General features: G+C 40.3%; 1 protein-coding gene across 8 annotated transcripts in view; it reads right to left on the bottom strand.

Annotated features, from left to right (window-relative positions):
* Window positions 1-27,537, bottom strand: part of Shal (potassium voltage-gated channel protein Shal) — a 95,379-nt gene that overhangs the window by 30,825 nt on the left and 37,017 nt on the right. For all 8 annotated transcript variants that reach the window (XM_076779264.1, XM_076779267.1, XM_076779271.1 and 5 more), the window contains 2 exons: window positions 22,533-22,695; window positions 8,310-8,498 (listed from right to left, as the gene is read on the bottom strand). In XM_076779264.1, the coding sequence (XP_076635379.1) occupies window positions 8,310-8,498; window positions 22,533-22,695 (352 nt within the window). The remainder of the gene's footprint in view (window positions 1-8,309; window positions 8,499-22,532; window positions 22,696-27,537) is intronic.

The raw sequence follows: 27,537 nt of genomic DNA on the forward strand, positions 1-27,537 counted from the left end.
TTGGCCGCGTCCGATAGTCGCGAGCTGCGCAACAAACGCCAAACCTCCTCTAGAGAACGATCTTCCTCGTCGAAATCGTTTTCGAAATCCTCGGATAAAACAATTTATGACAGATTCTGCTTACGCCATCTTTGGGAAGTCCAAAAGCTTCATTGTAACGTTCTATATCATAGTGGAAGCCATTGCACAGTGTTTGGGATCTCAAAATTGTTGATAGAATGTGATAATAATGTAATATGATAGATAGAATGAGGCAGATATGATTGAAGTATCATTTGAAAGTGTAAAACTGTCCTTATCAAGTTCTATTTTATCCTGGAAGCCATTACACAATATTTAGACCTCAAAATTGTTGATAGAATGTGATAATAATGTAATATGATAGATAGAATGAGGCAGATATGGTTGAACTATCATTTGAATGTCTAAAACTATCCTTATCAAGTTCTATTTTATCCTGGAAGCCATTACACAACGTTTGAGATCTCAAAATGGTTGATAGAATGTAATAACAATGTAATATAATAAATAGAATGAGGCAGATATGATTGAACTATCATTTGAAAGTCTAAAACTATCCTTATTAGATTCTATTTTATCCTGGAAGCCATTACACAACGTTTGAGATCTCAAAATGGTTGATAGAATGTAATACCAACGAAATATAATAAATACAATGAAACAAATATAATTGAACTATCATTTGAAAGTGTAAAACTATCCTTATCAAGTTCTATTTTATCCTGGAAGCCATTACACAACGTTTGAGATCTCAAAATGGTTGATAGAATGTAATACCAACGAAATATAATAAATACAAGGAAACAAATATAATTGAACTATCATTTGAAAGTGTAAAACTATCCTTATTAGATTCTATTTTATCCTGGAAGCCATTACACTAAGTTTGGATCTCAAAATGGTTGATAGAATGTAATAACGATGTAATATGATAAATACAAGGAAACAAATATAATTGAATAATTATTTGGAAGTCCAAAAGCATTCTTATAACGTTCTATATCATAGTGGAAGCCATTGCACAGTGTTTGGGATCTCAAAATGGTTGATAGAATGTGATAATAATGTAATATAATAGATAGAATAAGGCAGATATGATTGAACTATCATTTGAATGTCTAAAACTATCCTTATCAAGTTCTATTTTATCCTGGAAGCCATTACACAATATTTGGATCACAAAATGGTTGATAGAATGTAATACCAACGAAATATAATAAATACAAGGAAACAAATATAATTGAACTATCATTTGAAAGTGTAAAACTATCCTTATTAGATTCTATTTTATCCTGGAAGCCATTACACTAAGTTTGAGATCTCAAAATGGTTGATAGAATGTAATACCAACGAAATATAATAAATACAATGAAACAAATATAATTGAACTATCATTTGAATGTCTAAAACTATCCTTATCAAGTTCTATTTTATCCTGGAAGCCATTACACATAATCGTCACTAAAAACAGAAAAGATCTTTATAAAATCCATACAATTGGAGTAATTAAATGAGACCCTTTAAAATCAATACGGATGGTGTTCATGAATTTTAAAAATAGTTTTACGATCAAACTTTCGACGGATATTTCACGAATAGAATTTTTACGACTCGTTTCAAGTAATTCCCGCGAGAGGAAAAACAATTCGAAGAAAATCGCGATAGATCTCCGAGGGGACGATATTCTGGACGAGGTCCAAGCATCCATTCCGCGTCGCGATCGAATTCCAAACGGGATCTCGTTTGGTGGGTCGAAACAAAAACAAGAAAACAATTTCTTCCGCGAAGGAACGTCGATATTACCGGAAAATCGGCACGCTAACACGATTGCGGGGACGTTTGGCGACCGAAGCGACGTTCCAGCGTGACGTTATCTCGAAACGAGTCGCCTGTGGACCGGGGACTTCCCCCTAACCGTGGGAAAACGTGGAATCTATCATTTACGCGACGTCTCTGCAAAATCTGGATATCGATTGACAATTAAACAACGACGAAAGTGGAACGCGAAGACCAGAGGAATTGTTACTATTAAAAATAGCCTGGTCAATTAATAGAAATCAGTGAAATTACAAAATTTATTCTATGGGGTTTGTAAATGTTTACAAAAATGGATTGGAACTACTGACAATTATGATATATTCATTTGTATCGAAGAAATTAAATAGATACTTCAAGGAATGTATGATGCAATCGAAGAGAATGTTCACTAATTCTCAGATGGAAAACTACGGTCAATTTTCAGAGATCCAGTGGAGTATGTTTTGCAATTTTTATTAGAAATTACCAATGTAAAAATAGTCGTGACGATGAATAGGAATTAGTAAAATTCCACAATTGGTTCTGCTGAGGATTTTGTATAAATAAATAAAAAATTGCTGGAAAGATTCGTTCTAACACTGGAACTACTGACAATTATAATATATTTATTTGTATCTAAGAAATTAAATAGATACTTCAAGAAATGTATAATGCAATGGGGATAAATGTTCACTAATTCTCAGATGGAAAACTACGGTCAATTTTCAGAAATCCAGTGGAGTATATGTTTTACAATTTTTATTAAAAATTACCAATGTAAAAATAGTCGTGACGATGAATAGGAATCAGTAAAATTCCACAATTGGTTCTGCTGAGGATTTTGTATAAATAAATAAAAAATTGCTGGAAAGATTCGTTCTAACACTGGAACTACTGACAATTATAATATATTTATTTGTATCTAAGAAATTAAATAGATACTTGAAGAAATGTATAATGCAATGGGGATAAATGTTCACTAATTCTCAGATGGGAAACTACGGTCAATTTTCGAAGATCCAGTGGAATATATTGTTAACAATTTTTACTAGAAATTACCAATGGGTCATTTTGGTCCTAACAACGACGAAAACTGAATGAAATTCCAAAAAATGTTGCACTGTGGTTCTATAAACACTTATAAATTAATTAAAAATGGAAAGTTACTGTTTAATAATTCTGGACTTAAAATGAGTGTTCCTCCCACGCTCACTTTAAATCAAACCCAAAGTTAGAACTGCGATTCTCGCTAATCAAGGGGAGATCGTTGACTTGGTCATAAAACTTTTTCTATTTCCTTCAATCCTTCGCGAGAGGTCGACGAACTGAATAACAGTTCCAGACGAAAATTTCAAGATCGCTGAAAGAGCTCTGAGCTAATAAGTATCGTATAGAAAACGCGGGAGGGGAAAAGATCGAATGGTCGATTGTAACTTCTCGATGACGACGTGGCAACTTCGAAATTGCTAAAGTTCCCGTCTCTGATAGGAAGACGTAGAAAATGGCGCGGTCGAGGCTCGGCGAAAATAAAAAAAAAATGCAACGAAACGAGAGGCACGTGCACGTGCTCGAAACGCGTCCAGTAAACGCCGACAAAGGCTGCCCCGGGAATCGTATTGCTTTCTAGGTTAAGTACACCGGCCAGGAACGAGGAAGGGTTAGAACAAAGGTAGCTTCAAAAGGGACAACCGCGATTGGGCACTGATAACGAAGCTACAAACTTCACGAAATGCAAGAAATTGACAATTTTACAGGCGAGATTCTCGAATCGAAATACCGAGTATTGAGATCGAAGTCGAGTCCGCGGAGGGGCGCTGGAGGGCGGGAAACTCGATTAAAAAACATTCGGGGCCGGAATTGCACTCGAACTCTCGAAAAGTGCACGGTGCATCCACTCGAACCGACGACTCTCAATTTAATCGATGAATCTTTGCCCCCAAGAACCATGCAATTAACACAATTTCCGCGGAAATTCAGGCTCGAGTGGACGACGGGACCTACCCTATTTGTCCACGCGACGTTCGGTACGGTTTGGACGAGGAATTTAAAACTTACGAGCGTGCGTCTTCGATGCTGTCCATCTCGAATAACAAAGGAACACACTGCACTGGACCAATCACACTTTCTTCTTTGTCTTTAACAGCCAAGCTTGCCAGAAGCGGTCAAAACTAACGTAGTTTCTCGCGAGAATAACAGAAGACTGAGGCACGTTGCGATCGGTAAACAGCAGAGGTCGCGTGGGTACGAAATCGTTGTAGGAAGGGGGACCCCAGGTATCAGGCTCGAAACAAGACCTTTTCGTTGCCTTAAGAGAAATTATAGGAGTCGAAATATAATACATGAATAAAATCCCAGGAATTTAAGTGCAATGCTTGCAATATTTGTTTAGATTAGGGGACTCATCGCCGATTTGGATGGTTTTTAAATATGTTAGAGACCTTGACATTCTAAACAAGTTTTCTTAATACATACAGGGTGTTTTGTTATATATTATATATTTTAATGGGGGATTCTAGAGGTCAAAATAAGACGAAAATCAAGAATACCAATTTGTTGATGGAGGCTTCGTTAAAAAGTTATTGACAATTAAATTCAAAAATTTCAAATCGTTTTGGAAAAATTATTTTTAGTTGCAGGGGTCGATTACAATCATTTTTGGTTATTATACATACTCCCGAAATCCTACGCACTTTCGAGAAAAAAATTCGAGAAGGTGTGAAATTTTTCGACGAAAAAAAAAAATTTCAAATCGTTTTGGAAAAATTATTTTTAGTTGCAGGGGTCAATTGCAAGCATTTTTGGTCATTACATATACGCCCGAAATCCTACGCACTTTCGAGAAAAAAATTCGGGAAGATGTGAAATTTTTCGACGAAAAAAAAAATTTCAAATCGTTTTGGAAAAATTATTTTTAGTTGCAGGGATCGATTACAATCATTTTTGGTTATTATACATATCCCCGAAATCCTGCGCACTTTCGAGAAAAAAATTCGAGAAGGTGTGAAATTTTTCGACGAAAAAAAAAAATTTCAAATCGTTTTGAAAAAATTATTTTTAGTTGCAGGGGTCAATTGCAAGCATTTTTGGTTATTATACATATCCCCGAAATCCTGCGCACTTTCGAGAAAAAAATTCGAGAAGATGTGAAATTTTTCGACGAAAAAAAAAAATTTCAAAACGTTTTGGAAAAATTATTTTTAGTTGCAGGGGTCAATTGCAAGCATTTTTGGACAACAGACATACCCCCGAAATCCTACGCACTTTCAAGAAAAAAATTCGAGAAGGTGTGAAATTTTTCGTCGAAAAAAAAAAATTTCAAATCGTTTTGGAAAAATTATTTTTAGTTGCAGGGGTTAATTGCAAGCATTTTTGGTTATTATACATACCCCCGAAATCCTACGCGTTTTCGAGAAAAAAATTGTTTATCGAAAATATAATTTCTGGCCAGAATGTCTGCCCGAATTTTCATGGGAATCTTTAAAACGTCATAACTTCTGAACGGATTGGACGATTTTAATGTTTAAAAAAGCAAACTACGCGTATTTTGACGGAGAATATGTAGAAATTCTAAAAATATTCCAAAAGTTGTTCCTTAACACCGTAAAGTGAAAAAAACCCCATAAAAATGGTCCAATTTTCAAACGACCATAACTCCTACAATAGTGAATATATTTCAATGAAACTTTTTTCCGAAGTAGAGCTCATAGGCATCTACAAAAAAGTATTGGACAACTTTTCTGTAGGGGCGCAAACAAAATGATTAACAATCAAAAATGCATTTTTAAGAAAAATCGACAGGGGGCAGGTGCCTAAAATTTTCGACAAAATTAAAAAATTTCAAATAATTCTAAAAAAATTATGTGTATCTAGGGGAGTCAATTACACTCATTTTTGGTCAATAGACATACCCTCGAAATCTTACTCAGTTTCCAGAAAAAAATTCGAGAAGTTGTACAATTTTTCGACAAAATTAAAAAATTTCAAATCGTTCTAAAAAAATTATTTTTAATTGTAGGGGTCAATTAGAAGTATTTTTGGTGAATAGACATACCCCCGAAATCCTATCCACTTTCGAGAAAAAAATTCGAGAAGTTGTGAAATTTTTCGACAAAATTAAAAAATTTTAAATCGTTCTAAAAAAATTATGTTTAGCTAGGGGAGTCAATTACACTCATTTTTGGTCAATAGACATACCCCCGAAATCCTACCCACTTTCGAGAAAAAAATTCATTACTGGTGAAACTTTAAACGTTAATAACTGTTTAACAAAGCCTTCATCAACAAATTGTTATTCTTGATTTTCGTCTTATTTTGGCCTCTAGAATCCCCCATTATTTTTTTTTCTAAGGATGGCCGAACAGCCTGTATATAGAGAAATTATTATAGAAATCGAAATACAATACATGTGATGCATAATTAAGTAATGTCTGTAAGTCTCAAAGTGTTGCAAAGGGGTGTGATTCGCCTATATCGAAGCAATCATCAGACTCAATAGACTGTTCAAAGGAAAACAAAGAATACTACCTATAAAATAACGCAACATTTGTAAAATTCTCAGCGAGCAGTTCCCTGCACCAAAGCAATTACTATTGCAAGGACTTAAAATAACAAATTCCACACCTTTTCCTTTGCACACGCAATTGTGCTATGTATGCTCAAACTATGATCCCGAAATTTCCATGAAATCAAAATTATCTTTGATATGACAGTGAATTTAAGTCTGTAGGTCTCAAAGGGGTGTGATTCGCCTATATCGAAGCAAACATCAGCCTCAATAGACTGTTCAAAGGAAAACAAAGAATACTACCTATAAAATAACGCAACATTTATACAATTCTCAGCGAGCAGTTCCCTGCACCAAAGCAATTACTATTGCAAGGACTTGAAATAACAAATTCCACAGATTTTCCTTTGCACACACAATTGTGCTATGTATGCTCAAACTATGATCCCGAAATTTCCATAAAATCAAAATTATCTTTGATATGACAGTGAATTTAAGTCTGTAGGTCTCAAAGGGGTGTGATTCGCCTATATCGAAGCAAACATCAGCCTCAATAGACTGTTCAAAGGAAAATAAAGAATACTACCTATAAAATAACGCAACATTTGTAAAATTCTCAGCGAGCAGTTCCCTGCACCAAAGCAATTACTATTGCAAGGACTTAAAATAACAAATTCCACACATTTTCCTTTGCACACACAATTGTGCTATGTATGCTCAAACTATGATCCCGAAATTTCCATAAAATCAAAATTATCTTTGATATGGCAGTGAATTTAAATCTATAGGTCTTGAAGTGTCGCAAAGTGGTGTAATTCGCCTATATCGAAGCAAACATCAGCCTCAAAGGAAAATAAAGAATACTACCTATAAAATAACGCAACATTTGTAAAATTCTCAGCGACTAGTTCCCTGCACCAAAGCAATTACTATTGCAAGGACTTAACATAACAAATTCCACAGATTTTCCTTTGCACACACAATTGTGCTATGTATGCTCAAACTATGATCCCGAAATTTCCATAAAATCAAAATTATCTTTGATATGGCAATGAATTTAAATCTATAGGTCTCGAAGTGTCGCAAAATTGTGTGCTTCGCCTATAACGAAGCAAACATTCATGTGATTTGCTTATATCGAAGCGAGTATTGATGCAATTCGCTTATATCGAAACGAATATCAGAGTCGACAGTATTTGCGAATTGTACACCCTAGCAAAAGTTCTAAATATTCCCCGAAGCATCGAAGATTCGTGTGTCGAGGGGGTGTTCGGCGACGCGTGCGTCAGAATTCCAGGGAGACGCGTGGCGTCGGTCCGTGTACCTGTCAGAGCGACGCGCAAGGGTTATTCTCCGTGCGAGGACGGACCGTGTGGCGCACGGTGGGTGGCGCACGGCGCCCCCCGCGCGAGCGTCGAGCTAAAATTAGACGGGAACAGAAGGGGTTTATTCAAATTACTCCGCAGCGCGCGGGCTCCTGGATTTTAAGCGACGACCGTCGGCTTCTCGCCTTCGAGAATGAACTTCGGATCACGGCGACGTTTCACGGAGTGACGCCACCGAATTAAACGAGGCCCGCATGCAGGCTTAATGAAACGTTCCCCAAACCGTGGGGACTCGTCCAAACGGAAACGATTCTTCCCCCGACCTTTGACATTTCTTCGTTATTTTTAAGACTAGTCTCGCGTCTATTTCGACTCCCTCAGATCCCAAAAGTTACAGAACTCGTACATATTCTCTGTTTGCAATTAACGAAGCTACTGGTCATCGAGTTTTCTACGTTAAATGAAATCTACTAAATTATTTTGAATTAAATCGTAGGTCAAGGGGTTGCAAGAAAACTGCATTTTAGCGATAAAAATATGGGCAGTGTCTGTAAACCTAGTGTTAATTTCCATGGACGATGTTGGATTCTTTGGGGAGTTGTTTTTATTGTTAAACTATCCTTAAATCTTGCTAGGATAGTAAATTCGTTGGTCGAACTCACCGTGGTCTTCTCCAAACAGCGAAGCAGATGATGATGCTGCAATTCGAAAATGTCTTCCTCCTTGTAGCTGTCGTCCAGCTGGAGACCGCTCTCCTGCGCAGCCAATCGAGCTTCAGCCGCCTTCTTTTTGCTGACGAAAGCTGCTCCGCTCGACGCTTTCGCGATCCTGATACGCGCTAATCTAGCTTTCTGCAACAAACAATTAAACACGCGATTATTACAAATTCACCGATCACTCCACGTCGATCACCTTGCATTATTAATCCCTCCCAAAATCGGGGAACAAAAAATATTACAACGTCGGGACCCTTGGAAAAGACACGAAACAATGGCGTAGACAACGCATCTTTTTCGAGGATTCGCTGAAAAAGTCATTAGGACTAACAACCACGCATTGTCTCGCTTTTTATTTCACTTTTTCTCCCTCAGAAAGCCTCCCCCGGTCAATTACGCTTTTAGCGGCGATTTTACGCGCCCGGAATTACCGTGCGCCATTCGAACGCTTTTTCCAGAGCGATTTGCGCCCCCAACTACTCAATTTTCGCTTCTACGCTTCGACGTCGAAACGCACTTTTCGTCGAATTATTAAAAGTTCCAGTCGATGGTAGTTCGATGGAAAAATTGTATATAGTCGTTATTCTGAAGAAGTACGATTATAGACAAAGGATATACTATAAATTGAGACGATTCGGCATGGTGGTCACCGGTGACCGTCAATTACAATAAGTAAACCTACATATTTACATATTTTTTGATAATCTTGTTACCATTGGGAGTGCCACAAAGTAACAAATATTCCGTTGAATCACTATTTAATAAAATAAATAACAAGACTGGCATGGTGGTCACCGGTGACCGTCGCTCACAATAAACGAACCTTTATATTTATACAAGTTTTAATAGTTTCGTTGTCATTAGGAGTGCTACAAAGTAACAAATACTCCGTTGAATCACTATTTGATAAAATAAATAACAAGACTGGCATGGTGGTCACCGGTGACCGTCACTTACAATAAGTAAAACTACATATTTATATATTTTTTGATAATTTTGTTGTCATTAGGAGTGCCACAAAGTAACAAATACCCCATTGAAACACTATTTAATAAAATAAATAACACAACTGGCATGGTGGTCACCGGTGACCGTCGCTCACAATAAACGAACCTTCATATTTATACAAGTTTTAATAATTTTGTTGCCATTAGGAGTCCCAACAGGTAACAAATACCCCATGAAATCACTATTTAAAAAAAATAATAACAAGACTGGCATGGTGGTCACCGGTGACCGTCGCTCACAATAAGTAAATCTACATATTTACATATTTTTTAATAATTTCGTTGCCATTAGGAGTCCCACAAGATAACAAATACCCCATGAAATCACTATTTAATAAAATAAATAACACAACTGGTATGGTGGTCACCGGTGACCGTCGCTCACAATAAACGAACCTTCATATTTATATATTTTTAAATAATTTTGTTGCCATTAGGAGTGCTACACAATAGCAATTGCCCCATTGAGCTATTGAATATTGCAGGAGGATGCATATTATAAATTCTCGTGGTATAATTTTTATTTTCCACTTCTCCTCGGTACCGAAGTTTGAATAAATGAATAACAATAAGTAGTGCACGTACGAGGCTGGACGCATGCGGTATACAGCTGTCCAAGAATCCCAGTTTATGGTCTCTCGGACAAAGATCTGTGTTTCGCGGACCGATGCGTCTCAACGTCTGTTTACCGCGATCGTTCCACGTACAACAGAGTTTCCACGTCTGCTTTTTGCGTCAACGCCTAATAATTATAGCGTAACACTGGGGCGCCGTTGTCCTCGCGTTACACCATTATTCGCAACGGCAAAAATAGGTTGAACAAAATCTCCCTTCGAGGCGATCGTTGCAACGGAAGAACAACTTTTAAAGAAGCCAGGATAAATCCCTCGACCCCGGAAATCTCGATCCACAATGCACCGTAATAAGATGATAATTCACAGCCGGGGGAATGAAATTCCGCGTCAGGATGGGGCAAACTTTTCTCTTTTCGCGTCTGCATCGGGGAGCATTGTTACCCCGTCTCGAGGGAGCCGCGTAATCGTGAAATAACCGAAGATAAAACTCGTTCGTTAAGATTATTTCACTTCAGAAAGATGGCTGAACTCCATAACTCTGCGAAGACTATTTTCTATACCTCCCTCGATAAGGGTTCTGTTTAGTTAGAAAAGTCAAAATTATCTTGGGTATTGCAATGAATTTAAGTCTGTAGGTCTCAAAGTGTTGCAAAATTGTGCGATTCGCCTATAACGAAGCAAACATTCGCGTGATTTGCTTGTATCGAAACGAATATCGACGCGATTCGCATATATCGAAGCAAACATCGCAAAGTACGCGAAATCACAGCGAAGTCTGCCATTAACCTGCGGTTTCTTTCGCAACGAAAGCTAGAATGGAATTTATCGACGCCACGGAAATGTCCATCGTGCAATATTTTCCACGTATTTAGATTGTCACGGTGGGATATGGCGCGAGCTTAACGTCGATTAACTCCCCGGGACGATAAACATCGGTAATAAAAGTTTATCCGGAAATCTGGTCGGTAATTTGCATCCTGATCGATCCGGAGCCTAAATCGCCCCTGTTCCTCTTATCGTGATTCGTGGATCTCGTCGGAATTCTTTTACAAAATTTCCTTAACCGATAATGCACCGATTCCAGAGTTACGAAACGATGAAGAGGGTAAACCAGCTTCGAAATTTTTCGTAGAAACTTCACGGAGTGTTCTTTAATTTTAAAATAGAATAGATACTATTGTTTTAATATTAATAATTGTAGACTGTTTCCTGGCTGTTGGCAATATTGTTACAGTGAAAGATCGCGTTCTTGAACTCGCGTGTGTAGCAAGAATCCGTTACTTTCGCTGTTCCTAAACTGGCATTAGTTATTCCTGGACATTACTTGGACACAATTCCCTACGAAATAATGGAACCGCCGCGCAGGCATTTTAATACCCGCGCTATCGATTAATCACGCTTATGCAAGACCGACGGTGCAATTTCCAGGCGGTTCGTCTCGGATAATGCCACCGCCGACGATCAGATTTACCTCCGACTTGCGAAAAGACACTTGCAATTTGAACGCACCTGCGTACGATCGATTCGTTGTTCCTAGCGTTTGCAAAATGAAACCTTCCCCCTCGGAGTTTCCTCGTCGACGTAACGGGTAAATAAATAACGAAAGCTAGGAACACTTTGGCACACTTTTCTCCCAAGTTGCTGCAACATTGCCTACGAACCACACCGGGGGTGCGTAACGATCGATTCTGGCGCGCGTCGTTGCAACGCGGTCGCGCGTTCGTCGGAAGAAAAACGGTTTCGAAGACATATCTGACGGCGAAACGAATCAATTTATAATATTTACATCGAATATTGTGTATTTCATCCCCTTCGAAAAAGAGTTTCGTCCTATTTATGCCATTTTTAACCTATTTAATTGTCGCTTTCCATTGTACGATTGCATTTGCGAAACAGTGGCTCCCTTTGTTATGGTAATTCGTATTATACGAGGATCGACGGTCCCCGGGCAGCTCGTCGATGGTTAATTAATTCGATACGGGACAACAGGTAGCCCACGTCCGGGTAAGCTGGATAAAAACTGATATTCGTAACCATATTAATTACCGTCGACGTCGATTAATTCGCTGCGCGGATCGGATCTTGCGTCCACCCACATTCTCGCAAAATAATTCGTACCTGAAAACGACGGTACGGGATCCGTCAAGCACGGCTTCGTTGGATTATCGAAGGGCATTTCAGTTATCCGGGAGTCTTAATATTTCACGCGAAAATGATTATCTTACGATTTCAGTTATCCGGGAGTCTAAATATTTCACGCTAAAATGGATATCTTACGATTTCAGTTATCCGGGAGCCCGAATATTTCAGGGGGAAATAAGTTATCGAAGGACATTGCAGTTATCCGAGCCACGAAAACGTTTAATTCCAAAAAAGTGACCCATTAATATCTCGCCCGTATTCAGTCGCGATAATTCTGTATTCGTAACATTTCCTTCTATTTAAACTCGACCTCACTGCCTCCTCCACTCGTCGAGATCCATTGACAGGAGTTGTAAATCCGCCAAAAAGAGTCTCCCCGATGTTTTCCACTCGTAACCCATTTTTAACGTTCATTTGACGTCCTAATTTCCGGGTATACTTCCATTATACCGTAATGGGACCCTTCGAACAAAAGCCAAGTAACCTTTCTACGCCACCTTTCCATCCCTTTGATCCACGAATCTTCTTGCAGATAAAATTCAAATGTACAATTTTGTTCCCGTGTTTTACTTGACCCCAGGTTGCGCGGAATGTGACCCGTTTCCTCTGGATATTTCCAGAAGTGCTATCGATGGACTTCGATCCCCCGAGTTCGATTCGAAACTCAAACATTTACGTTCCGTCGATTTTCCGAGCGTTCCCTAAGTTTAGCAGTCGGCCAAACACTGACCATCGATGCGTAAATTACGCGAAATTACAGCAGGATCCGTCCCGAGGAACGATTCAACGGATCAACTCGCGCTCTAATTATAACCGCGATGCTACGCGCTCGTCGAAGATTCTCCCTGGTGTTTACCATATTTATATCCGACGAACGGTATATTTTCGCGGATCTGCATCTGCACGGTGTCACGCGGCCCGCTTATGTCCGCGGATGTTTACACGCTCGGTCGCAGCTGCGAAACGTCAGGAAGTGTGTCCTCTGGCGCAGTTTCGAACGCGACTGTCCGCATACTCCATGATTTTTCCCATCAAATGGCGATTTTTCGAGCTAAACAACAGATTGAAACCCTTTCAAACGAGTTTAAATACACTAGGAGCCCTCTCTAACGTTCGCTAGGTGATGACCCTTGTCGAGGGAGGTATAGAAAATCGTCCATCGTCGTCACTTTGATCTCTCAGTTCAAGAATCATTTAGAAATCTAGGTAAATTAATTTTCTTCCTGAACAACGACTTTTGTCATCTTGGACCCCATTAATCATGACTTTTCATGCTAAATAATAGACTGAAACCCCTTTCGAACGAGTTTAAATACACTACGAGCCCTCTCTAACGTTCGTTGGCTGGTGACCCTTATCGAGGGAGGTATAGAAAATCGTCCATGGTCGTCTCTTTGATTTTTCAGTTCAAGAATCGTTTAGAAATCTAGGTAAATCAATTTTCTTCCTGGACAACGACTTCTGCCATCTTGGACCCCATTAATCATGACTTTTCATGCTAAATAATAGATTGAAACCCCTTTCGAACGAGTTTAAATACACTACGAGCCCTCTCTAACGTTCGTTGGCTGGTGACCCTTATCGAGGGAGGTATAGAAAATCGTCCATGGTCGTCTCTTTGATTTTTCAGTTCAAGAATCGTTTAGAAATCCAGGTAAATTAATTTTCTTCCTGAACAACGACTTCTGCCATCTTGGACCCCATTAATCATAACTTTTCATGCTAAATAATAGAATGAAACCCCTTTCAAACGAGTTTAAATACACCAGGAGCCCTCTCTAACGTTCGTTGGCTGGTGACTCTTATCGAGGGAGGTATTGAAAATCGTCTGTTTCATCTTTCAGTTCAAGAATCGTTTAGAAATCTAGGTAAATTAATTCTCATCCTGAACAACGACTTTTGCCATCTTGGACCCCATTAATCATGACTTTTAATGCTAAACTATAGGTAAAAAGCCCTTTCAAACGAGTTTAAATACACAAGGGCCCTCTCTAACGTTCGCTGGGTGGTGACTCTTATCGAGGGAGGTATTGAAAATCGTCTGTTTCATCTCTCAGTTCAAGAATCGTTTAGAAATCTAGGTAAATTAATCTTCTTCCTGAACAACGACTTTTGCCATCTTGGACCCCATTAATCACGACTTTTCATGCTAAATAATAAACTGAAACCCCTTTCAAACGTGTTTAAATACACCAGGAGCCCTCTCTAACATATAGAAAATCGTCCATGATCGTCTGTTTGCTCTCTCAGTTCAAGAATCATTTAGAAATCTAGGCAAATTAATTTTCTTCCTGGACAACGACTTCTGCCATCTTGGACCCCATTAATCACGACTTTTCATGCTAGACAATAGATTGAAACCCCTTTCAAACGTGTTTAAATACACCAGGGCCCTCTCTAACGTTCGCTAGATCGCGACTCTTATCGAGGGAGGTATAGAAAATCGTCCATCGTCGTCTCTTTGTTCTCTCAGTTCAAGAATCGTTTAGAAATCTAGGTAAATTAATTTTCTTCCTGAACAACGACTTCTGCCATCTTGGACCCCATTAATCATAACTTTTCATGCTAAATAATAGAATGAAACCCCTTTCAAACGTGTTTAAATACACCAGGAGCCCTCTCTAACGTATAGAAAATCGTCCATGATCGTCTCTTTGTTCTCTCAGTTCAAGAATCGTTTAGAAATCTAGGTAAATTAATTTTCTTCCTGAACAACGACTTCTGCCATCTTGGACCCCATTAATCATGACTTTTCGAGCTAAACAATAGGTAAAAAGCCCTTTCAAATGAGTTTAAATACACAAGAGCCCTCTCTAACGTTCGCTGGGTGGCGACCCTTATCGAGGGAGGTATAGAAAATCGTCCATCGTCTTTGTTAAGCTAGATCGCAGTATTCAATGTTTGTTCAGTCCAAAAGTTCAAGAATCGTTTAGAAATCTAGGTAAATTAATCTTCTTCCTGAACAACGACTTCTGCCATCTTGGACCCCATTAATCACGACTTTTCATGCTAAATAATATATTGAAATCCCTTTCAAACGAGTTTAAATACACCAGGAGTCCTTTCTAACGTTCGCTGGGTGGCGACCCTTATCGAGGAAGGTATAGAGAATTGTCCATCGTCGTCCCTGTTGAGATAGGGGTGCAAAGAATTATGGCGAAGAGAAATCGAGAATGGGGAAAGGCCATCGGTGCAGGGACACGAAACGCGGTCGGAAATATCGCGTGGCTCTCGACGATTAATCCAGGGAAGATGAGGGAACGCGGATATAACGGGGGGGGGGGGGGGGGGGCACTGATAAGGAAACAGAAGTCACGATTTCGACGTCGTGGATTTTCGGTGTTTCGCCTAATCCACGCTTTCAGCCTCCGGTAAGTTAATTAAGCGAACGTCGACAAATAACGCGCGGGTCACGGACGGCTGAAAGGGGCGCGGCCTTTCGCGTTCCAAGAAAGGGCCACGGAATGAAGTACGCAAGACCTACTTTTTACCCCGGGGCATTGAAAATTAAAATAGTAAAAGTACCCGTACTGGAAAATATTCGACGATGTAAATCGTGTTTCATCGTCCGCCTCGCTCGCGAAACGTTAATAGCTCCGCCCCCACCCTTCGTTTCTCTGGTCCCTTTTCGCAAAAAACACAGGACGAAATAGTTCTTCCGATCGTCCAAGGAAAAAGATAAACTCTTTCGACTGAAATTAATTCCCAACGAGGCAGGAGAAAATTACACGCAAACGTAATGACCGAGTAGGTTTGCACCGCGAGAATGTCAAAGGGTCTGAAAGGGTCAAGGGAAATATTTAAGAATATTCCTAATCAGGGACTCCGTGACGTGACCCAAAGACAACGAAGTTTGTCCTTTTATCTAAGCCTCGAGACAATCCGTGTTTCTTTTTCGGTTGGTACGATCGAAACACACGTTGTTATTAACAGTAAATTAGACAGAAGCCTTTGCTGGCCGCACGATCGAATTGGTAATTGAGCGTTCGCTCGTCGCTTTCCAGCCCACAGACTGGGGTTACGGGTCCCCGTAACGCGGGCTCGACGCCATGTTGGATCTGGCCTCCAGGGGACGCGAGCGCCCGGTCGGTAAAAAAAACTGTTATCGGCGGTGGGTGGTGTAGACGCGCGAATGTCGTTTGAATTGTTCGATTCGGCGTTGTTTGGGACAGGAGGCCGGCGTGCAGGCCGTAGATACGTTTCAGGGAACAACTTCGTTCGCTTCTACGCGCGATATTGTCCCCGGCGATGAATACACGTTTCGGAATCTATGTAACTTCCGGTGGTTCGCGGTGCTGCTGGACGATGATAAATTCAGCGGTTTTTTCCCCATTCACGAGTTAACTTTTCCCTAAATAAACGAATATCGGGAACAAATTTAAACCCCCAGGATAATTGTAGAAATTGCTATGGAGTATAGGGATAAATATTACAAAACGCTGTTGAAGTGGTTGCTATTAAAAAGATCTATTTATAATCGAAGAGCACTCGTTCAAAGGAAAATCTCGAGGCTTGTGGGGGTGTTTGCCAAAATAAAAAAAGAAATCATCCCGGGAAACATCGTGTCGCGCAAGCAATCGAGAACAACCGAGAAACGATTCACCCGGAGGCGCTTCGCGCGCTCTCCGGTAGAGGGCTACGGTGAACCAGTCCCTTTCTCACAAGTGGTCGATCTGAGGGGAGTTTTCTTGAATTATGTTACTGGTGAGTACACTAGGAGGTTCAGGGACTCTTTCTCTTCTATAACAGCGAATGCAGTAGGCAGAATAAACTATTGATACTACGTTTTAGTGTCTATTTTAACAATTTTACACTGATTTGTTGAAGGGGGCAATAAACGTTTAAAATGAAGAATTAATAGAGCACTGACGGCGTTTATTACGAGGCCAGACCACGCTGCGGCAATTTTTAGGGCCGGAAGTTTGGTAACATCTGTTGAAAATTATGGCGGGCACACCTGAAATCGACTTACATGGCTCCGCGGCGGGCCAGGGTCGTTGTTGGAATATTCGATCGTTCTGTTTGGCCCCCCTCCCCCCTCGTGTTGCAGCCAATCGGATTCCCGGGGCGCATACTAATTAGCCCCCGGATTAATTAACGTTGATCCGTAATGGTTCGCGTATAACGCGCACGGAACTAACGCTGTTTCGAAACGCAAATATTTCGAGAATGAGAGCACAGGAACCGTCAAATTTCGCGTGAACATCTTTCGAGGCAAAGCTTCCAGCCTGGAAAATTCGCGTTTTTCGCAGTACAAACGCGCCTGGCATCGATCGTTAAGCAGAAATGGCACTCGCAACGCGGTCGACGATCCGAAAACGGCCTCTAATAACGCCCGTTAATTGCTACTCGTTAATTAACGCGATAGTCGCCAGACTACGGTTCCTCTCGTCGAGTCGCGAAGTCCGTTTCGAAACTTGGACTTTCTGGATCGACGCGATGGGCTCTGGGGGTTTTTCTTTTTTTTTTTTTTTGCATATCTTTCGACCGATCGACCGACGCGGTCGCGTAAATCGACGCTTTATCGGTGCAATAACGGAACGACAGCGTGTCGGCAGTAATTTAAGCCGGAGTATCTAGCCCGATTTGATTTATCGAACGTACGTGGCCAGTAAAACGCACGCCGACGTGTTTTACGAGGTGAAAACCCGTTGACAGGCCTCGTCGAACCCTGACGATAGGATTTTCTACTTCTTTTTATCCGGCTTCTGGCCGACTTTTACAAAAACGTTATTTTTCACGAATCCCAGAGACTTTTTTATCTGTTTTGCGTTCGAGCGTCGGGGAAATCGGCTCGACAAATAAACTCTGTTATAATCGAGTGAGAAATATTGAAAAATAGGAACAGAGTTACAGCCAGCAACAACAATCGGATCGTATTTAAAAATATTCCAAAACTTCGATGATGAGGAAAGAATTTTATTTTGAAAGAATCGTTTGAAATAACGTTTCGATCGTTTACGAGAAGGAACGAATTAATGAGCTTTGGAATTTTCAAAGATCATGCGGGAATTTATGGTACATATATTGCACGAGAAAGAGTTACGACGCGTAAGAAAACAAAGCTGGAAATTTAGTGGGAAGGGAAGACTTATTGCGCTAATTTCTCTCCTCGGATCGCTGTAAGACGAAACGAGCGTATTTTAAAAATGTAATAATCGTGGAATATGAATTTTCTAAATGAATTTTCTACGAAATCGTAACATTGTTGGTTCGAAGTTGTCGAGCCATGACGCGTATGGGTTCCTGGCAACGATTGATCCCGCGTGAACTGTTTGAAAGTGCGTGTTTAGCGCGTTCAAGAATAGCGTTGGACTCCCTGTTTCGCCCAGTTCAACGCCGCGACCAGAAAGAAGACGATTAAACCTGGACCACCGGGGGCCAATGACGTCAGTGTTTGCGATCGAGAGTTCTCTTTTTCCGCACTCAGCCCAGTTAACAAGCTCGTTTTAGCCGCGGAACGCTTCGATTACATTTTTCTAAAAGACTTTCGACAGCTCCTTTCATCGAAGCCCACTCTGCTCTGCATCGACCTTTTCTACCGACTGATAACTCGATTAATCACTTTTTTACCGACCAGTGACCGATCAATCGCTACCTTACCGACGTAATCCGGTTTTTTACCGATCGGTAATTTATCGGCACTGACAGGTCGGTAAAGTGTTTAAAAGTGTTACTTTATCGTAGGATCTCGATTCGTAGCGTGTTTGGAAGCTCGAGCAAAGAGGAAATGGACAAGTCGCGAAGGGGTGTGAAGTTTCTTATCGCGGTGGGCGGTTTTCGCGGGTGTCTTGGCACAACCGACGCCTCGGGGCGATCACGAAGTCAAGCGAACAAACGAAACGTTTGAGGATGGCGTTCCTTTTCTCCCCTGGCGCTCGTTATTTTTTCCTTCGGTGACTGCCGCCCCTACCAGGAGCGGGAGGGTGGAGAAAGGAGACATTAAAGGGAGCAAGCGTGCCAAGGAGTTCGCGCTAAGAATAGAGATACGTGGTGAAGAGGAAGGAAGGAGCATATTCCTCGGAGGAAATCCGAAACGCGTCCGACAATTAAGTTCTAGAACTTCTGATGCGTCAAGTTGCATACAAAGGACCCTACGGATGCCTGATAGTTGTAAGTTTCGGTGGAAATGGCGGTATGAGCGAGCTGTGGCCACCTTGGCGCCGATCGTGGGCCAATAAAAAGACTTGTTTAAGCTCCCTGTCCGAAACCAGGATCGTTTGCGTCACCTACGAGGCTTAACGGCTGGCTCGACGCGATAATCGTAAAGCACTTAATCGCGAGAATAAATTTCCTAAGCGGCGTCGAATCTAAAAATTTCATCGACGCGGCGAGAAGCCGCCTAGGAAAAAGTGTTCCCGTCGAAATGATATCCCGAAGTTAACGCGATCTCGGTCGTTCGCGCGTTAAATTACTTTTTGCGTCGTTTATTCGCGAAAATGCACTTGCTCGCGGCGTAACAATGGCCAATTCGCGTTCAACTTTTCTCCCCTTTCGTTCGCGGATTATTGGATTCTGATTATCGTTCTGCGATTTCGAGGGGATCGTTTACGGGAAACTTTCGCCTATATTTTTAGAGTCCACGAAGTTTACGGAGAGCCGCAGGACACCGAATTATTATCGAGCGAAAAAGGAAAGCAAAAGTCCGGTGTTTTTCGGGGAAGCAAAGATTTATTCGGCGGAAGTCGGAGTTTGTTTCACGACTAGAAGTTCACGATGAGAGCTGTTTACTTATGGAAGCTTCTCTCAAATATTTGTTTACCCTTAACCGGCTGAACTTGCCTCGAAGCGCGTGAAATCGATTCTCGAAGAGATCGAGAAGCAAAAACCTAGAGACTGCGTAGACCAACTTCGATATTTCACGATCTATTTATTTTTATAATAGGGAACACGTACGTCGTGTTTGCACTTCCTTTTCACCATCGTCGACGTCAACGGATAACGTGAATCGACCTATTGTCCGTTTGCTCGTCGAACTCGAATATCCAACATTTAAAAAACCGCGACTTATCGGTTACTCCGAACAACTTGTGTTCTAATAGCTGAGGCGGTTCTTATAAATATTAAAACACGGAAACGGAGATACGTTTGCATTCACGATGACTAGAAATGACGCAGAGGCGACCCAATGACCAGATTTCTCGTTCGATCGAGGCTTCCTCGAGGCTTTTGAAAGGGGATCTGCATTGCAGATTTAACAGAAAAAGAAAACAAAATGTCGAGAAATTGACCTTCTTACAATTCGCGAACTTTTAAGTCGATCTTTCGATGCACGATCCGGGAATAAAGAAATTCTATCGAACTCTCAAGAAAACAACTACGGTCAGTTACAAGAGTCCACAAAAACTTTCTTTCACAATACTCTACGACGTGACAAACTAATCTCGAACGACTAGTTTATCGTAGAGATACAATAATTACTTTTTTCTTATTTTTTACCGACTGATGGCCCATTCTTACCGACGTAAACAGTTTTTTACCGACCGACAGCCGATTAATCGGTTTCTTACCGACGTAATCGAGCTTTTTACCGACCGACAGCCGATTAATCGGTAATCTATCGGCAATGACAGGTCGGTAAAGTATTCAAAGTTGCTATTACGCTTTCTGAATTGATTTTTCACCTGAAAATGACCAAAACTATCGCACTATTAGAAGTCTAAGAGACTGAAATCGCGAACGGCCACGTGTGCGTGACAAAATGGCGTCTGTTCGAGCCACGGGCGTCATTTAACTCCGAAAGGAACACGTATGGACAGTAGTTGGAAGCAACAATCGCTATGAATCAGATTCAGCGAGGCTGTCGGAAGATTCCCGACCGCGATCATGCTACTCCGGCCACTTTATTCGGCCAGCTGCCTCCGTCTCTCCGTACACGGGATAGTGGTAATGAACCGAGGGCCTGCAGCTGGCTGCTCGCCAACCAAAACTCCTGCTAGCGTCTCCCGGACACTCTGACACGAGATTCTCGACGTTATACGCCCGACAGAAGAAATTACGAATCGACTTTCGCCGCGATAGGCCACTTCTGCCTCTGAACTTGCGACGAGGCAGTTTCAAATTCTCCGTCGCCTGTCATCCTGTCGCGACGTTCTACATTTCTCTCGCAGGGAACAAAGGGAAACAAAGGATTCCGCGTTCCGGCGCGAGATGTTCCTGGAGAAATATGGAGCACGTTCGAAACGTACGCATCAGACACGAAATTTTGGAGTTCGCGATGCTGGGAACGGAGAGGGAAATTGTACAATATTAATTTTAGAAAATGATATCTGTGTCAAGAAACGAGATAATTGAACGGAGACGCGTTCGAAGGCAGAAGGGAAAATGTATTCGCGGTATAATGGCGTGCTCGATTCAAATCGACCGATGAATCGCGAAACGAAGGATAATCGGTGCAATTCAACGATTAAAAAGAACCGACATCGATATCGTTGCGCGTCGTTAAAGTTAACGGAGACAACGGAGGCACTCAGCTTCTTTGATCCGCGCTAATAAAATGCCGGCGATTAAAAATAGCTACGTGACTCGTCGGGAATAATTTCGGTGTGCTTTGTTGACGTACGCTTTTATTCGATCGAACGATACTCGAGAACCTCGGTATACCAGTTCGAGCGAATCGTAAACGATGAATGCAACCGTTCCACGAAAACCTTAGAAAATCGTTTCTAAATAGAGATTCTTCGGTTTCTGGGCAGTGAAAGCGAACCCAATACTGAAAAGGTATCCAAGATGAATGCTCGAAGAACTGGGAGACTCTGAAAGACGATTTCTTGCTCGAGAAATTTCGATTTACAGGTACTTTGTAGATTACCAGTAAGAAGAGTAACTCAGGAGGAGCTTCGTGCGCTCTCCGATAGAGGGCCACGATCGACTCGTTCCTTTCTCACAAGTGCTCGATCTGAGAAGAGTTTCCTTGGGTTATGTTACTGATTAGTGCACTAGGAGGCTCAGGGACTCTTGTTCTTCTACGATAACAAGTGAAAATAAATGTAATAGGTGAAATGGACTATTAAGATCGAAGTTAATTATTTATGAGAATATGAAGAGATGCAAAGGTCTCTTTTAAGAGATTCGGAGACTCTAAATCGTGGAATTTGGATTTACAGCTACTTTGTAGATTATCAGTAAGAAGAGAGGAGTTTCGAGCGCTCTCCGATAGAGGGCTACGATCGACTGGTCCCTTTCTCACAAGTGCTCGATTTGAGAAGAGTTTTCTTGGGTTATGTTACTGATTAGTGCATTAGGAGGCTCAGGGACTCTTGTTCTTCTACAATAACAAGTGAAAACAAATGTAATAGGTGAAATGGACTATTAAGATCGTGAATGTTTTTCGAATCGATGTTTTGCTGGAAAATTAAAGTAGAGCTTGATTAGTTGGGAGGATATTAATAATGCAAAGATCTTTTTTGGAGATTCGTAGAATAAAGTGGATGTTTTTGACTCACCCTCTGAGCCTTCCGCTTGTCAGCCCGCTGATTCTGGTGGTATATTCTGCTGAAATTACTGACGATAACAGGCACCGGTAAAGCGATCACTAGGACACCGCTGAGGGAGCATACGCCCCCCACGATTTTTCCCGCGATCGTTTTCGGAACCATGTCACCGTACCTGAAACAGAAAAAATTCCAGAAACGTTAGCACAACTTCCCATACTGTTTCACAGAAAGGGTTCGATGCAAAGTGACTTTGACTATCGACAGTATCGAAAGACGACGATAACATTTAAATGATGATGCACAAAACAATTTCTAACGACGAGAATTGCCACAGATATCGACTACGAAAGGAACGAAGTGTTCTACGCGAGAATGCAATGGAGAATCTTTAATTTAGCGATCGATGAGTCGCGTCTGAGAGTTTACGACGGTCAGCCAAGACCGTGACGTCTCGCTGAAAGCGAAAAGTCGATTCCGGACTTTGCACGATAATACTACCGACTTGCAACGCTTACACGGTTAAAGAAGCAGCGTTCTATGTTGGAAATCGAGCGTCCAGAGTTTACGGAAACGGTTCCACGCGCGTAATATTCACGTTGACGCGACCAAAAAATAAAAACTGGCACACGATGCTATTTTCACACTGTGAACGATAGAAGAAGACGGGGACACGCGTCTCTCTGCGATATTAAATTGTTTAGGATGCAATCGTAAAACGAAAATAAAAGTTCGTTCACCTGGCTGACAATTTAACGAAAGGAACGAGTCTTCCGTTTGACTCATTGTTGGAGAATAAATTATGTACGAAAGGACAGTAGAATGTCTGTTTTGAGAGTGGAACGAGCGATTTTTGGCACCCACGAGAATAATGAACAAGAACGCTTTCTCTTTCGCGTGGTTTCAAATGATTCGCGGAGCTATATGGGCCATTTTCCAAGGGGAGATACGATCGACCGTATCGCTCGCCTCAGGTGTCCGTGTTCCCAGAGAACAACTGCTCATTCATATTTCTTAAACAGGTGTGCATGACAAACCACGGGGTAGCATAAGCGTTACGTATTCACTGAGAAATATTCCTGAACTTAGTATTTCCTCTGGCGATTATAAGCATCGAGTGAATCGGTAATTTTTAATTGATTTAAATTAAAAAATAAATTTTTAAAAAATTTTTTAAATTGATAAAAATAATTTTTAATTAGTCAGTAATTTGCTTAACACTGGAGTTATTGGAAATGGTCAAAATGATTTATAATTTCTAATAAAAATTGTGTTTTTGCAAATTTATTTTAGTTTTCTGTCAGAGAATGACTAAACATTTGCTTCCACTAGAATTTTAAATGACGAATAAGTGAACTAGATCTACATATAAAGTGATAAAAACGAATATAATCACAGATCTGTGGCCACACATTATATTTGTGGTGAAGAATTTTTTTCTCGAAACTGAATAGGATTTCGAGGGTGTGTCTATTCACCAAAAATGATTATAATTGATCCCTGCAACTGAAAATAATTTTTTTAGAATGATTTGAAATTTTTTAATTTTGTCGAAAAATTTCGCACCTTCCTGAATTTTTTTCTTGAAAAGGGGTAGGATTTCGAGGGTATGTCTATTCACCAAAAATGATTATAATTGATCCCTGCAACTGAAAATAATTTTTTTAGAATGATTTGAAATTTTTTAATTTTGTCGAAAAATTTGTCCACCTTCCTGAATTTTTTTCTTGAAAAGGGGTAGGATTTCGAGGGTATGTCTATTCACCAAAAATAATTGTAATTAACCCCCTTAGCTAAAAATAATTTTTTTAGAACGATTTGACAATTTTTTTTTTTGTCGAAATATTTGTCCATCTATTCGAATTTTTTTCTCGAAACTGAGTAGAATTTCGAGGGTATGTCTATTCACCAAAAATAATTGTAATTAACCCCCTTAGCCAAAAATAATTTTTTTAGAACGATTTGAAAATTTTTTTTTTGTCGAAATATTTGTCCATCTATTCGAATTTTTTTCTCGAAACTGAGTAGGATTTCGAGGGTATGTCTATTCACCAAAAATAATTGTAATTAACCCCAGTAACCAAAAATAATTTTTTTAGAACGATTTGAAATTTTTTATTTTTGTCGAAAAATTTCACACCTTCCTGAATTTTTTTCTTGAAAAGGGGTAGGATTTCGAGGGTATGTCTACTCACCAAAAATAATTGTAATTAACTCCCTTAGCCAAAAATAATTTTTTTAGAACGATTTGAAAATTTTTTTTTTGTCGAAATATTTGTCCATCTATTCGAATTTTTTTCTCGAAACTGATTAGGATTTCGTGGATATGTTAGGATTTCGAGGGTATGTTAGGATTTCGAGGCATAATATGGAACATCGCCAGAGGGCCAATCCTCGATCGTGGTCGTTCACGAGCCCGCTTTATCGAATTACGTTGCAGTTTCGGGGGTCCTTCCGGGACGCTTGTCGGTTCGTTCCATCCCGCGGGACCCGTCAACCAATTCGGAATACATCGTCGGAACACGTCGACCCGGATCTGGATTTTCCCGTCTGCGTCCATCATTCTTACGCTCTTGTCCAATTAACCCTGACAATCAATTTTTCAAGACACCAAAACTCATTTTAAACAATCACAAACCTAAAATTTATCTCACCACTCATCTTCGTGAGATTAAAATTCGTTTCCCTCAACATTTCACTTCGAGAGTCCATAATTTCCATTCCTAGAGTGAAAGGCCCTAATTCACGTTCGTAAGTCCCAAAAAGTGAACACCTACTGTGAGATTAAAATTCGTTTCCCTTAACATTTCACTTCGAGAGTCCACAATTTCCATTCCTAGAATGAAAGGCCCTAAATCACGTTCATAAGTCCCAAAAAGTGAACACCTACTGTGAGATTGAAATTCGTTTCCCTTAACATTTCACTTCAAGAGTCTATAATTTCCATTTCTAGAGTGAAAGGCCCCAGTTCACGTTCGTAAGTCCCAAAAAGTGAACGCCCACTGTGGGCCCGCGACAAGATGGCCAGTGAAAGGCCGACGAGTCTGATTGGTCCGCAGTATGGCGAGTGAAAGGAGCACGAGTCTGATTGGTTTCGAGTTGTGCCCACTGGGCACTATTGGCCCAGTGAGGCCCCTTTGCACTCCACTTGGCGCCTCTATGGCGACAAACACAATACGAACTCGATTTTCATTTACGATACAAATTGAATTTAGAAAATCAATGAATAAAATTTAAATTATAGGTTATTTTTTTTTGAAGAAAAGAATACTTTTCTAGTTTTAGTTTCCACCCCTTTTCGGTGCAATTTACATACCGGAGGAGTCTAGTTTCGAGATTGAGATTTCACTTTGGGAACACCGTGCTATTTAGCCGATTGAAAGCACGTCCTTGCGAGAGGAAGTTTATGGTTTCGAGTTTTAGAAATACGCTCCCCTCGTTCTCGATAGTCAAAGACGCGTCGTAAAAAGGGGAACTTGCGAAGGGTAACTTTGACACATATTTGTAACGATAAAGACGTCGAAGGTCGCTACGTGGAAGCATGAGGCCTCCACGTGGGGTGCACGGATTAGGTTCGCTGATTTACTTCACTAAACACTGAGTTAGGTTCCAGAGACGAACTCTGAGAGATCAAGAACATTACTCGATTCTATGCACTTGGAATTGGTGTATTAAAAAGAATTTAAATAGATAATTGAAGGAATACAATGGAAGTAAGTGTTCACTGATTCTCAGGTAGAAAACTACGGTCAATTCTCGAAAATCCAATTGAGTGAATGTTTTACAATTCTTATTAGAAATTACCAATCATGTTGGTCGTAACATCGACCAAAACTCAATGAAATTCCAAGAAAAAGTTCTCATTTTGAGCAGTTCTAGTGTTAAATGAATGTTATTTAAAAATGACATGTTTGTACCAAAGAATTTAAATAGATAATTGAAGAAATGTATAATGGAAGTAAGTGTTCACTGATTCTCAGGTAGAAAACTACGGTGAATTCTAAAAAATCCAATGGAGAGAATGTTTTACAATTTTTATTAGAAATTACCAATCACTTTGAGTAGTTTCAGTGTTAAACGAATGTTATTTAAAAATGACATATTTGTACCAAAGAATTTAAATAGATAATTGAAGAAATGTATAATGGAAGTAAGTGTTCACTGATTCTCAGGTAGAAAACTACGGTGACTTCTAAAAAATCCAATGGAGGGAATGTTTCACAATTTTTATTAGAAATTACCAATCACTTTGAGTAGTTCTAGTGTTAAGCAAATGTTATTTAAAAATGACTATTTCACTCGATACTTAAACCATCAGATGCTATTTAATTTTATGAGGAACAGATTGTCCCCACAAAAGGAACAAAACACGCCTCATTCTTTCTGGAATAAAGTTATTTCCTGTAGATCGACGAACAATGGGTATTATTATCTAAGAAGCAGTGCACTTGTCGAAATTTTCCATTGTTCGAAAAGCAGAACAATCGATCTTTTTATCCTCCCGTCTTATCTGTTCAAGTTTCGCTAATGAGAGTACCAACACCGAATAAAAAAGAAAAACACTGGAGAAACGTTGCTGCATCGAAAATCTAACGATCCTTGGAAATATTCCTCCACGTTTCCCGTCGCGTCTTGCATAATATTGCAAGAATAATAATCTTCGTACGGGGCCAGAGGAGGCTTTGGAGTTCAAGGAGAACCATGGAGACGCGTTTCAAAGTGGTAGCCGGGGACACGAGACGCGACAGCGAGTTTAGAATCCAGCGAGAACGGCACGGATTAGAAGATCTATCTTTAGAGAAGCACGCCTTGACTGTCGACGCGAATACTTGCCTCTTAAACGCGCGTTAAGCATGCCTAAAAGTCGATGGGGAAACGCCATTGGTAAATAATCTCGATAAAAATATAATCAAACGTAATGGGTGTTTCATTCTCAGAAAATAACGAGGAAACTAATTGGAAGAGTGTTTTATGTTACATTACAGATTGATCAATGATATTGATAATCAGCAGGTGG

The sequence above is a fragment of the Colletes latitarsis genome, chromosome 12 (assembly GCF_051014445.1).
Source record: "Colletes latitarsis isolate SP2378_abdomen chromosome 12, iyColLati1, whole genome shotgun sequence".
NCBI lineage: Eukaryota > Metazoa > Arthropoda > Insecta > Hymenoptera > Colletidae > Colletes > Colletes latitarsis.